Source organism: Myxine glutinosa, chromosome 4 (genome assembly GCF_964187855.1).
Source record: "Myxine glutinosa chromosome 4, kmMyxGlut1.1, whole genome shotgun sequence".
In the NCBI taxonomy this organism is placed as follows: domain Eukaryota; kingdom Metazoa; phylum Chordata; class Myxini; order Myxiniformes; family Myxinidae; genus Myxine; species Myxine glutinosa.
In genome coordinates this window covers 89898692-89911996 of record NC_136264.1, presented here as the reverse complement: position 1 = coordinate 89911996, position 13305 = coordinate 89898692, and the positions used below count along the sequence as shown (strand labels likewise).

The window sequence follows — 13305 nt, the reverse complement described above, 5'->3', positions numbered from 1 at the left end:
TCGGACAAGCCGTTCTGCTCGAAATTGACGGACACCAATTTCAAGTTGGGTACCGTGGCGGCCATATTGAAAATCGCAGCGCGCCCATTTTCGAAAGGAACCTTCCTCCACCCAACCCCAACACACCCTGCAAAAATGGATTTAATGGGACAAGCCATTCTGCTCGAAATTGACGGAAACCAATTTCAAGATGGCTGCCGTGGTGGCCATATTGAAAATCGCAGCGCGCCCATTTTCGAAAGCAACCTTCCTCTACTCAACCCCAACACACACTGCAAAAATGGATTTAATCGGACAAGCCGTTCTGCTTGAAATTGACGGAAACCAATTTCAAGATGGCTGCCGTGGCGGCCATATTGAAAATCGCAGCGCACCCATGAACCTTCCTCTACTCAACCCAAACACACACTGCAAAAATGGATTTAATCGGACAAGCCGTTCTGCTCAAAATTGACGGAAACCAATTTCAAGATGGCTGCCGTGGCGGCCATATTGAAAATCGCAGCGCACCCACCAACCTTCCTCTACTCAACCCCAACACACACTGCAGACATGGATTTAATCGGACAAGCCGTTCTGCTCGAAATTGACGGAAACCAATTTCAAGTTGGCTACCGTGGCGGCCATATTGAAAATCGCAGCGCGCCCATTTTCGAAAGGAACCTTCCTCCACCCAACCCCAACACACCCTGCAAAAATGGATTTAATGGGACAAGCCATTCTGCTCGAAATTGACGGAAACCAAGAGTTGACGGACGCCCGGACGCCCGCCCGGACGACGCCCATGACGACAATACCCCTTAGCCCAATTTGGGCTGAGGGGTGGAAATGGGTAAAATGGTACGTGCTGCTCCAAAAATGGTTAAAATGGTACGTGGTGCTCCAAAAATGGTATGTGGTGCTCCAGAAATGGTTAAAATGGTACGTGGTGCTCCAAAAAGGGTTAACATGCTGTTCATGCATGCATGTTCATAACATGCATGCATGCTGTACATGCTGTTCCAAAAATGGGTAAAATGGTACATGCTGTTCCAAAAATGGGTAAAATGGTACATGCTGTTCCAAAAATGGGTAAAATGGTACGTGCTGCTCCAAAAATGGTTAAAATGGTATGTGGTGCTCCAAAAATGGTTAAAATGATACGTGCTGCTCCAAAAATGGTTAAAATGATACGTGCTGCTCCAAAAATGGTTAAAATTGTATGTGGGGCTCTAAAAATGGTTAAAATGGTACGTGCTGCTCCAAAAATGGTTAAAATGTTACGTGCTGCTCCAAAAGTGGTTAAAATGGTACGTGGTGCTCCAAAAATGGGTGAAATGGTACATGGTACCATTGAAATGGGTGAAATGGTACATGGAAATCGCGCCGCCAGCGAGACGGCCCTGCAGCCTCCTCACTCTCTGAAGACCTGGACAAAATCACAGACTGGTCAAACAAGTGGAACATGTCTTTCAATCCTGACAAATCTCACTCTCTTACTATGTCTCTCCGAAAAGATCGACTGGACAACCCTCCCATCTACTTTCTCAACAATCCTCTCCAAGAAGTTCTGTCGCTCAAGCTTTTGGGTCTCACTATCTGCCATGATCTTTCTTGGGAAAACCACATTTCCAAGCTGGCCTCCAAAGCCAGTCGCCGACTGGGCATCCTCCGTCGTGCGAAGTCCTTCCTCGGCACACCTGAGCTCCTCACCACATACAAGGCTTCCATCCACAGCTCAATGGAATACTGTTCTCCCCTATGGGCTGGTGCTCCTGCCTCACACCTAGCTCGGCTTCACGCTGTTGAATCCAAAGCTTTCAAAATCATTGGAATCTCCCGCGATGAAGCTATCTCTGAGGGCCTTTCACTCACTCACCGCAGGCAGGTAGGTGGTCTTTCTGTCTTCTACCGACTCCTCTCCGGCCTTGCTCCCCCAGCTCTCTCTGTGCTCTGTCCCCCAAATATTCCTACAGGTCGCACAAGATCTGCCAGCAACCCTCTGATGGTTAAACTGCCGAAATCTCGGCTTTCTGCTCACCTTCACTCTTTCATTCCTCTTTTCTCCCGCCTCTGGAACAAACTCCCACACTCCCTTCAATCCCACTCCTCCCTCCAGGTCTTTAAAACAGCTGTTCACCACCATCTCTTATCTTCCCCCATCCAAAACCTTGATCTTTTCTACCCCCACTAATTCACCCCAGATCCACCTTGTTTGAAATTCCAACTTCTTTCCTGGAAGTCCTGGCAGTGTCCATATGTTTATACCTCTCCCACCCCCCCCCCCCCCCCCACTTCACATGCCTCCCCCCCAAAGCCCTCTCCCTCCCACAGATCTCTCGATGTCTCCATGTCTCTCGGTCCCTGCTCTCAAATGTTGTGTTTGTGTCCTGCCCCCTCTCTCCCCATCTTGTCTACCGCTCCCGATGTTATTTGTTTTATGTGTCTGTTTGTCTTTCTGTGTGATTAATGTTCGCTCTTTCACGAGCCTCGATCTTGTATACAAAAAAAAAAAAAAAAAAAAAAAAAAGGTGCTCCAAAAATGGGTGAAATGGTACGTGCTGCTCCAAAAATGGGTGAAATGGTACGTGCTGCTCCAAAAATGGGTGAAATGGTACGTGTTGCTCCAAAAATGGTTAAAATGGTACGTGGTGCTCCAAAAATGGGTGAAATGGTACGTGTTGCTCCAAAAATGGTTAAAATGGTACGTGGTGCTCCAAAAATGGGTGAAATGGTACGTGGTGCTCCAAAAATGGGTGAAATGGTACGTGGTGCTCCAAAAATGGGTGAAATGGTACGTGCTGCTCCAAAAATCGGTGTAATGGTACGTGGTGCTCCAGAAATGGTTAGAATGGCATGAAATACTTGAAAAATGGTTAAAATGGTACGTGCTGTTCCAAAAATGGTTAAATCGTACTTGTTGTTCCAAAAATGGTTAGAATGGTACGTGTTGCTCCAAAATGGTTAAAATGGTACTTGGTGCTCCAAAAATGGTTAAAATGGTATGTGCTGCTCCAAAAATGGTTAAAATGGTACGTGCTGCTCCAAAAATGGTTAAAATGGTACGTGTTGCTCCAAAATGGTTAAAATGGTACTTGGTGCTCCAAAAATGGTTAAAATGGTATGTGCTGCTCCAAAAATGGTTAAAATGGTACGTGCTGCTCCAAAAATGGTTAAAATGGTACGTGCTGCTCCAAAAATTGTTGAAATGGTACGTGCTGCTCCAAAAATGGTTAAAATGGTACGTGCTGCTCCAAAAATGGGTAAAATGGTACGTGCTGCTCCAAAAATGGGTAAAATGGTGCTGCTCTCGAAATGGTTAAAATGGTGTGGGCATGAAAAAATAGCAAGAGGTTGGCAACCATCGCTCAGGCATTGACAGGGCTATGGCCTCCTGCGATGAAATTCCATGTAAGTAAAACTCATGTTATTTAAGTTTATTATATGCTAAAGGCTAGCATACCATCTGTATTTGTTTACTCGGTAATACATATACCTAGAAGGCAAGATTATAATATTATATAGCAGGCCGTATCCTCACTGCTTGTCCGGCCTTGTCTGCTGTGTATTCCACGTCTCCACACCAAAGATATTGAGATTCCATTACAAAACTGACCTGCTGGTGATTTGCAGGAAAAGTTTATCCAGGAGTATCTATCTTGTCCAGGTGTCTTACCTTGCTGCTTGCTTGAGCGGCGTTGCCGCGCACACGAAGCGAAGGCGAGGTTAAAGATCCACTGACACAGAAAAAATGATGCGATGTGATGTGCTTTTAGATTTTAAAGCAATAAACAAAGAACTAAACTTGGTTTTTAATTCTAAATTTTTAGAGGAGTTAGTTAAAAAGTTAAAAAGCAAACCCCTAAAAATAATAAAGTACCGCCCCTAAAAATAGCGACGGTCATGACGTCATCTGCGTGAGGTAATATAAAACAAGGTTGTCTCAGCACGCAACTGATAATGTCCGCAGAACTCGCTTCAGAATCATCAGAGAGTGAATTTGACGAAGATTTTTCTGATCAAGAATCCTCGGATAGTCAAAATCATAAAATTTACCGGGATGACGTAGCCGGTCACGTGGGTAAAAAAAAATCGTTTTTTTGAGAGTGGGGTGGGGACCTAATCGAGCATGAAAGGACAGAGGGGACACCCAAAAAATTAAATATTTTAATCTTCCTTCCAAGATATTTCTTGTTAAAAAGGACAACGATTAAGTGTTAAGTGAAGGCATATCTAATAATTATATCAAACGTAATTTTCTGTGTCTCGACCTTTAAGCAATAATTGGTTCACAATTTGTCTATCTGTCTGTCTAGCCACGGTTGAGCACCTTTCCTCCCGGGATGTCACTCATGCATATTTTACAAATAGGAAGACGTTGTGGGCCGGTACCTTCCATGAGCTATTTATCAAGGGGGCATTTATTTATTCTGTATGCACAAAGTGGAGCAGAAATAAGAAATTACAATTAATAGGAAGAGAAGGGAACCTGATGGGAGAGGGAGGAAAAGTCTTTTTTTTGGAATGTGTGAGGAGTTTGGGTAAGAAGGGAAAAGAGATTTGTGGGTGTTGGAGAAAGAGGAGGTAGGGAATATTTATGGAGTAAATTCAAGGGGCAAAATGAGTCAAAATGCTGCCTAATTTGCCTACCTAATAAATAGATGGCACCTTATTTCAAGACAACCAGTTAACGAATCCTTGCTTTAAAAATAGCTTTTTTGTTAAACTTTTTTGTTGGAAATTGTAATTCCACTTTATTACACTTGCTAGTGGTCTCTCATCGGAGAGTCATGGTTAATGCACGGAATGGCCTCCTCCTGCACCAAGGTTCCTTGCTTGTGTGCCTTATTCAAAAACTCGATACAATGAAGATCCTAAGTATCTACAGTTCAGATGATCGGATATCTCAATGGAGCAAAGGAAGGCCAACAACGTAGCTATTGTTGGTAAAATGTTGACAAAACCGAAAGTATTTATTTTTAATGTGATTCTTTTTCCCGTTATCTAACTCAACCTCACTCAATTTAATCTCAACATCCCATCTGATTTCATCATTTACTTTTATTTAAGCATTTGAATGCAATAACCTAGAATTCAAATCTTATAAAGTTATACTGGAACATGCAGGCTTGTTTTCTTTTTTTTCCTGCAATTTGGAAATTATTCCATTCCGTTTATAGATCGGAAAGTACTCCTGGGTGCCATTTCACTCAATGTTCCGCACAATTCCTGCACATCCAATCAGCAAGAAGGGATGCATATCTCTTGCATAATTCATAAGCACCATCTGTCCGTTGGGTTCGACAAACCCATTTGGAGCAAGAAGCCCCTTTGTAAAAGGTCGATCCTAGTTTTCGAGTGACCTTAAGGGTCTCTAGGGTTTCTTAATGAACTGGCCTTTGTAGCACCTGCTTTCAAGGCTGTCCCATGCCTGCTCTTGTCCACTTGACTCACATTTAATCTCATTGCTTTTCCTCGTGCAAATAATTAGGTTTATTATTTTAATGAAGATGGAGCAGGAAAAAACTGCAAGCATCTCAGAATTGCAGACAAAAATATTGACAAGCAAGGGAAGCTGCACAGGTAGACTGGAGCTCTGCAAAAATGAATGAGGACCCTGTTTTTTTGTGTACAGTGTCTTGGCTCATGGTGGAGCAAAACAAAAGGCAGCAGGTTAACAAACTACCAAAGAGTGTGGTGTGGGATGGACATACACAAGGAGGAAATGGGGAATAACAAAAAGGAGTAGCAATGGCACAGAGAAAGAACAACACGGTGTGGTGAGGGGACGCGCATTTGAAAGGCTGAAGGGTGGAAGAAGAGTCAACAGACACAGGGAATCAGAAGAATAAGGGGACGAATGAATACAGGTAGGCAACTAGTCTGTACTTTGGGAGAGTGAGCAGATGAGGGTTTGAGGAACACGTGCAACCTATGGTGGCTTGGTGAGAGTGGAGGCATGAGCAGTCAGGCCAGATGCAAGACCTGACGAGGTCCTGTTGATCCGCAGGAAAGAAATGCGATTCAAACAGACCGGTGGAAAGAGACGATGAATGGTTGCATTGCGAAAAGAAAAAACCTCACGCAGCCAGAAACTCATGCAGATGTGCAACCCAGTGCCTCACGTGTCCCATCATCACAAATCCGCAGTCCTCGTGACAAGCGGCCGAACACCATAAAAAGGCTGAGAAAACCATTACATCATGTCTGATGAGTGTAGCTGCGTTTCGCAATGCTAATGACATCATAAAATTTGCACCAAGGTATTTCACTGCATCTTTTATTCACTTTACGTCGCACACTGCATTACATGGGTATAAAAACATTATTTTTAATTTAAAAAATGTGCAAAAACGTCGAGCCATGAGCACAGCTAAAACCTCTAACTACAGGTGACCTATCAGCTTTGGCAATGGAAATCACTTCATAATCATAAGTTGTAGTTTGGGACACGGAAGTCAATGATAAGCATCATTTTCCCAAATATTTGTGACTTTTTGGAGAAGGTTGAAGGTGAAGGGCGGAGCAAATGATATGACGGACAAACAACGAGTTGAGGACCACCAGGGGTTCTCAGTGGAGTAAAATAATGTGGAGTTGTAAACATGTACAGATGTCTGTGGCTGTTTGACCTATGCTTTGCATTCATGGATAGAAATTCAGGAAGGTTTTGGCAATGAAAATTTGTTCGGTGAAACATAAAAGAATCGTCTTAAAAGCTTAGTTACATCACACATTGCAATAATTGCAACAAACTATACCGCCGGGGTTTAAGAGACCGAAATATGTCATGGCAGTGGCTATGCGGACGGCCTAGTATCAAGGAGGCACGTACGACTGGCATCTCGACCAAAATAATGACATTGTGGAGATAACTGTACGACTAGTTTTTCTTAAGAATTATAAGGCATCAAAATAATCACATTTTGGGCCAGACGTTTGGAAGTTGCCTGGCTGGTCTCAGGAAAGTTCACAGAAAAACAAATGACTCCATCGTGCCATCTCATTATGCACATGCTACACAGCAGCAGAGCTGGGCTTGCCGTGACTAGCCCAATAAAGGTTATAGATTAGTGAGCCTTGGAGTGAGTCTTCGCAAGACCATCAAACCCAGACCACATGCCGGAAGTTTTTGCTTTGCTGGCGCGCCATTTCGTCCAGGTCGAAGATGGACACGGGACGGGGTCGACGGGTTGATGGTGCATTGTCATTGTTTGGTCTGGAACGGGGAATCTGGCGTATCCACTCTGACAGTGCGTTAAAGTATTTTGAAATGCGGGCTTGAGGGCGAGGTGCATCGATTTGTGCGGCCACCGATTTGTCTGGTGGCTGCATCCATTGCCCTACCAGATCGGCCAAGCTATTGTCCCCCAGCACCAATGGTCGCCGGGTACGACGTCCACAGAAAAGGCGCTCCGTCCAGTCCTCGGTTTTGGGGCTCGCGGAAGTTTCCGAGAGCAGTGGCATCGACTGTGCCGTAACAATAGGCCGGGATGGGCGCCGCCAGCGAGAGACGGCCCTCCGCGCCCTCGTGTTGCGCTGGAAAGGAGATGGCCGGTCACGTCCCAAGGATGAGCTGCTGTCATCAGAATCGTAGCCGTCATCGTAAGATCGAAGTCTGGTGGGTGAGGGTGTCGCAGGGGGACAGCAGCAAGCGGAGTCTTCTGAAATGTCTGAGGACACGGAGACGAGTGTGGGTGACCCATCACCAGTTGATACTTTTTCCATTTCCTAAAGGAGGTACAAAAAGAAAGAATGGTTGAATAAGTGAGGATTCTTCAGGCACCGCAACACCATTCATTTACCCGAAGTAAAACTCCGAGTGTAAAGGTTCAAAACAAAAGCTAATGCTTAAAACTTTATGCAAAAGTGCACTTTTTAAGGAACAAACTTCCATTGGTGATGAAACAATGTTGAATATTGTGGAGCCAAGCTAACTAATAATAAGAAAAAGTAGAGAAAAGAAAAGGAGATGTGTATCAGTTGTGAGTACAATTGGTATACAGGACTTTACATTGTACGGTATATAATGTTTAGACTTTTGCTTCAGATAATGGTATAATTTTCCATGTAATACATGGTATAATATTTTGATATATGTCTTCCCACCCCAACCCCCCACCTTCCCATGCCTCCTCCCCCAAGCCCTCTCCCTCCCACAGATCTTCCGTTGTACTTGTGTGCTTCCCTCTCTCTCCCCATCTTGTCTCCCGCTCCCTTTATTGTATGTTTTGTATGTCCGTTTTTTTTTGGGGGGGGGGGGGGGGGGGATTAATGTTAGCTCCTACACGAACCTCGATCGTGTATACAAAAAAGAAAAAAAAAGAAATGAAAGGAGGACATCATGAATGACCTGCGTTCATAAGCAGGCGAATTATAAACTATAGACAACAATTATATGGATCTAGAAGCAGCATGCTCCAGCTGAGTGTGTCAAGTGATGGCTTATTCTTTTAGAGGGAGCAGGGGTCGGGATTGTGTGAGGATGGTACCAATCCGGATGCAGAAAACGATTTTATGGCTTTGAGTGCACACGTGAGTTTACACACTTACAAAACGTGCACTGCACACTCTCCTTTGGGCAGCTGGTAACACATTCCTGCTAGCAGTCTGCTGTCACCAATGAGCGTCGTTAGTGTAATAATGGCGGTTCGAACTGGGCTGTGCATGGCAGGTCAGGCCGAGGGACCAATTGCAGATCAGGCCAAGATGGATGGGGCGTTGGCAGATCGGGTCGGTGGCGGGTGGCAGATTAGGCTGGTAGAAGGAACCAGGGGCAGGGAGGGTGGCAGATAGAGCTGGAAGGGGTGAGTGGCAGATCGGGCCTGGGTAGGGGGTGAGTGGCATATTAGGCTGGTAGAAGGAGCCAGGGGCAGGGAGGGTGGCAGATAGAGCTGGAGGGGGTGAGTGGCAGATCAGGCCTGGGTAGGGGGTGAGTGGCAGATTGGGTCGGTGGTGGGTGGCATATTAGGCTGGTAGAAGGAGCCAGGGGCAGGGAGGGTGGCAGATAGAGCTGGAGGGGGTGAGTGGCAGATCGGTGCCTGGGTAGGGGGCGAGTGGCAGATCGGGCTTGGGGGGGGGGGGGGGTTAGCATATTGGGCTATGAGGCAGATTGTAGATCAGGCTATGAGTTGGACCGCACATTTGATTGGAGGTGTTATTGCTGACTATTTCGATTCGCTTCATTTGCTTTGCTGCCTCTAATTGTGCAAGTTTGGAATTTCAACATTATTTTATGCCTCAAACATCTCTGAGTGGCTTGGTGATTAGCACAGTGGGTTGTTGTTTTGCAGCCTTGTTGCGTTGTCCTCACCACTGTGGGTTATTTCACACGGCTGCTGCTCAGCCAAATTGCTTTAGATGGAGAGGCCCGTGCAGGATTAGTTATCCACCAAGGAATGGTTAACAAATTGTCATGAACACTCCGATGCTGTCAAGAGTATGTTCCTCCGCAAAATGGGTTGGGAGTATAAAATTAAGCAAAACCAGTTTTGTAAATATTGTTATGATCCAAATATTTGATGAGTTCTGTAAGGCTTAGCTCCGTGCCTCTGTGCAAATTTCCCAGTCCATTACATGATCCACGCCCCGTTAGACAAAGCCAGGATGAGACACAGACATACAGTATTGAGTGTGACTCAGAGGAGGCACAAAGTCTAACAAGCCTCCATCCTCAGCTTCCTCCTCCCCTCGACAAAGTTTGACTTTTTCAGGCACATGAACCGTGTGATTAACCGTGTAACTAAATGGGAATTCCCTATACTAACCCTGGAAAGTGGGAGGGAGGCATCACGTGCCTGCGATGGGACTCGTCGAATCGAGAAAGGGCGAAGAAAGCTGGGCGAGGTCGTGCCCCGTCCTGCCCGCAAACATACCCACGTGTGGCCATGCCAGTTGTTGTCGGAGACCAGCAGCTCTCCTTATCGAGACATTGTCGGTTTAGAACGACGACCTCCCTTCCCCCTGATCAAACTGTATCCTTAAAACAGATTATCAAGGAATAATTAACAAAATACAAATCTCAGAAATGTCAGGAAGGGGAATAGGAAAATACGATTATACACTGGATGTATGTAACTTGATAAGACAATAGCTGACAATTCCAAGTGGGTCTAAAGAGAAATACAAGGAACTAGGACACAGGAGGAGGCCATCAATCCATCATGCCAGCACTTTGTCACCCCCGCATTAATCCAATGAACCGTTTTATCAAACTATTGGAGGAGTCCGAAACGGTGGGGGCAGCCACAGCTAGGGACACCAACAAGGTGTTTACTTTTTTGGGTGTATGGACGGGATTTTAGGTGAAGGAATGAACAAACATCAAGAGCACGTTCACTTTTTGAGAAGATCCTCCCCCAGATATCACAATCACGACACATGATAATAATTATTACCTTTCCATACCAAAGGTACCTCTGGGTCTTGCTAATATCCATTAATTCTAGTTTAAACCTACCTACTCTTTCTGCTGCCACTACCTTTCTCGGAAGACCATCTCCGAGTGAAAGACCCTTACCTTACTACTGTCCTAACTCTCCTGTTCTTTACTCCCAGGCCATGGTCCCTGGTCCTATCACCGTCTATTCTGCTAAAAAAATATTCTTCTATACGTATTTTGTCTGTCCCATTCATCACCTTTAAACATCTTGATCACATCCCATCGCAATGGCCTCTTCATCAGAGCCCCGAACTCCTTCAGCCGCTGCTCGTAGCTTACTCTGGCTAGGCCAGGAATCGGTCTAGTAGCGATGTGCTGAACCCACTTTATGGCAGCTACGGCCTTCCTCAGATGTGGTGACCGGAATATTTTAGTTGGGGCCTCGCGGAACGAATCATAAAGGAGAAAACAACTCGTTGTGTTGACAAGCTATTTTACATCCAGGTGGAATGGTGACTAAGTCTGGCATTTGATACACTTTTACGAGACCACGTGGTGCACAACGGACAATAATGAGGCCTTTGGCTTATAGTGGTGGCAATTTGGCCCATCCTGCCTCTGGGGTAACCACTTACCAACAGACAGTGCGGATGAGGCACCTTGATGGCCAAACGGGGAAAAACAATGGTCTGCCCTATGATCAAGATGTTGAGATCGTAGACCGCCCCAGCTGTCTTGCAGACACCGCGACTGGCTTTATGTCCCTATCCGAATGGCGGTGTACTCCATGATAGCTCAAAAGGAGATTTTTCATGAAGTACGACTCTGTCGGGACATGAGACGGTTCAATGGCAAGATATTGTGTCCTACCAGATCTGGCATGGTGCCTCCATGGGAATGGTAGTTCAGAAAGACCACAAGTCCGTGAGTAGAAACTAATAGAGGGTCTCTCATAGCCAAGGTTCAAGCACAATTGGTCATACTTTCAATAACAGGAGTTTGCTAAATATAAAAATATAAATTATTGGTTTGTGTGGATCGGTTGGTAGGTAGGTAGGTAGGTAGGTAGCTTGTGGATGGGTGCCGATACCAGGGTTGGTGCAGCGCAGGCATGATGGTCCGAATGGCCTCCTCCTGCGCCAAAGCTCCATGTGTATCCCAATGGATATCTTCGGTGGTCTGCCCGAGGTCATTTTCCGCGCAACGATTACACTGGGTGGTTTGCAATTGCCTTTTTGCGGTAGTCAGGGCAGGAATTTGGAATTTGGGTCCCAGCACACGGAATGGTCTTTTCTTTGGGGAAGACACTTTGGGATCTTTAACGTCCATCGACAGAAAATGCTGGTGGTGATGCACGCGAGGATCGTTCACAACCTGGTCGGGAATCGAAGCCAGCTTGGACAACTCAATGGCGGCTCGTACCGTACGCTACTCAGGATAACCTCCTCCCCTCACCTCACCTCACCCTTCTCCGGGGTCGGAGCGATCGCGCCCTTTGGGGCCCCGAGCCGCCTCGCTGCGCTTGGACTCGACACTTGGCAATGAACGTGGACCCGCTTGGGCGCACGCGACGCACGAATGATGTACGAAGCAATGCACGTGACGCACGATGTACGAAGCACTGGACGCGACGCACGAGTGGTGTACGAAGCACTGCAAGCGAGATGCGATGCACGATGTACGAAACGCTGCACGCGACGCACGAGTGATATACGAAGCACTGCAAGCGACGCGCGACGCACGACTGATGTACGAAACGCTGCACGCGACGCATCGTGTACAAATCACTGCACGCGAGATGCGATGCACGAAACGCTGCACGCGACGCACGAGTGATGTACGAAATGCTGCACGCAACGCACGAGTGATGTACGAAATGCTGCACGCAACGCACTAAATGCTGCACGAAACGCACGGTAATTATGGCGTACAGTACGATACATGAAACACAAAATGTACGAACAGTTGAATTATATACAAAACGCACTGCATGCACCGAGTGATGCACGGATGCATTGAAGACGTACAAAAAGCACGTTCAGATCATGTATCGCATTGTACGCCGTAGACAGATGCACGTTCACATGGTGGTGTTTGTACTACGTACGCTATATAATAATGAGACGCCGTGCATGGACAAAGGCACGATTTATAGACTGCACGGACGGCCGATATCGACTCCACACGCCGCACAAAGAGCACGAAGGTTCCACCATGGAGGACTGTGAACACCGTGGGACTAAAGGTCGCAAGTACAGAACTCAAAACCAAGCAGTGGCAACTATCAAGGTGTGCGCAGGTGAGCAATGTGTGCGAGTCACGTGCGCATGATCGAGAATTAGCGCGAACGATGTCCCACGGTGGACCTGCCATACCTGCAAATAAAATCGAATCATTGAGGTCTCTAGTCCGAAGTTCTAGTAACTGAACCAAGAGGGAGGGCACGATATGGACACGTACCGTTTGCCTTTAGCTCCACTGCGTGCAATCAGGCCAGGTGTACCAAGCAGGTCGCCGTGCGTAGATCCTCGCTCGGTCTTGCCTCTCGATTTCCTCTTTTCAATGGTTCAAACTCCACGTTTCACTGCCACCTCCAACCTTCAAGCACATCCTTCTGCCTCTCCTCCAAAATCTCCTCATTCCCTTCCCACAAATTCCCACATCCCCTTTATGTTTAAAATTGGGCAAAAGGAGGCGGGGTAAGGGGAGGGGGAGGAGGCGGGCCCAGAATGCTCCCGCCCACGACAAGTCTGTCCTCCCATGTCCTTTGCTCCCCCGATATAAATTACGGGCTGGACCATATCCAGATAACCCCACCATGTCAAGTCTACCCTAAACTGTCAAGAGTACCGGAATATGGCATGACTACCCACACTGCCATATTAAGTCTGCCCTAACATGTCAAGTCTGCCCTCCCATGTCAAGTCTGCCCTCCCATGTCAAGT

At 46.4% G+C, this 13305-nt stretch overlaps 1 protein-coding gene across 1 annotated transcript; it reads right to left on the bottom strand.

The window, feature by feature from the left end:
• Positions 1-3347: 3347 nt before the first annotated feature.
• Positions 3348-12958, bottom strand: LOC137425926 (uncharacterized). The gene is made up of 6 exons (XM_078775266.1): positions 12821-12958; positions 7090-7710; positions 6930-6933; positions 3888-3994; positions 3656-3716; positions 3348-3373 (listed from the first exon to the last, which is right to left on the bottom strand). The coding sequence occupies exons 2-6, from the start codon at positions 7705-7707 to the stop codon at positions 3348-3350; spliced, it is 816 nt and encodes a 271-aa protein (XP_078631392.1). The 5' UTR covers positions 7708-7710; positions 12821-12958.
• Between the last annotated feature and the right edge of the window lie 347 nt (positions 12959-13305).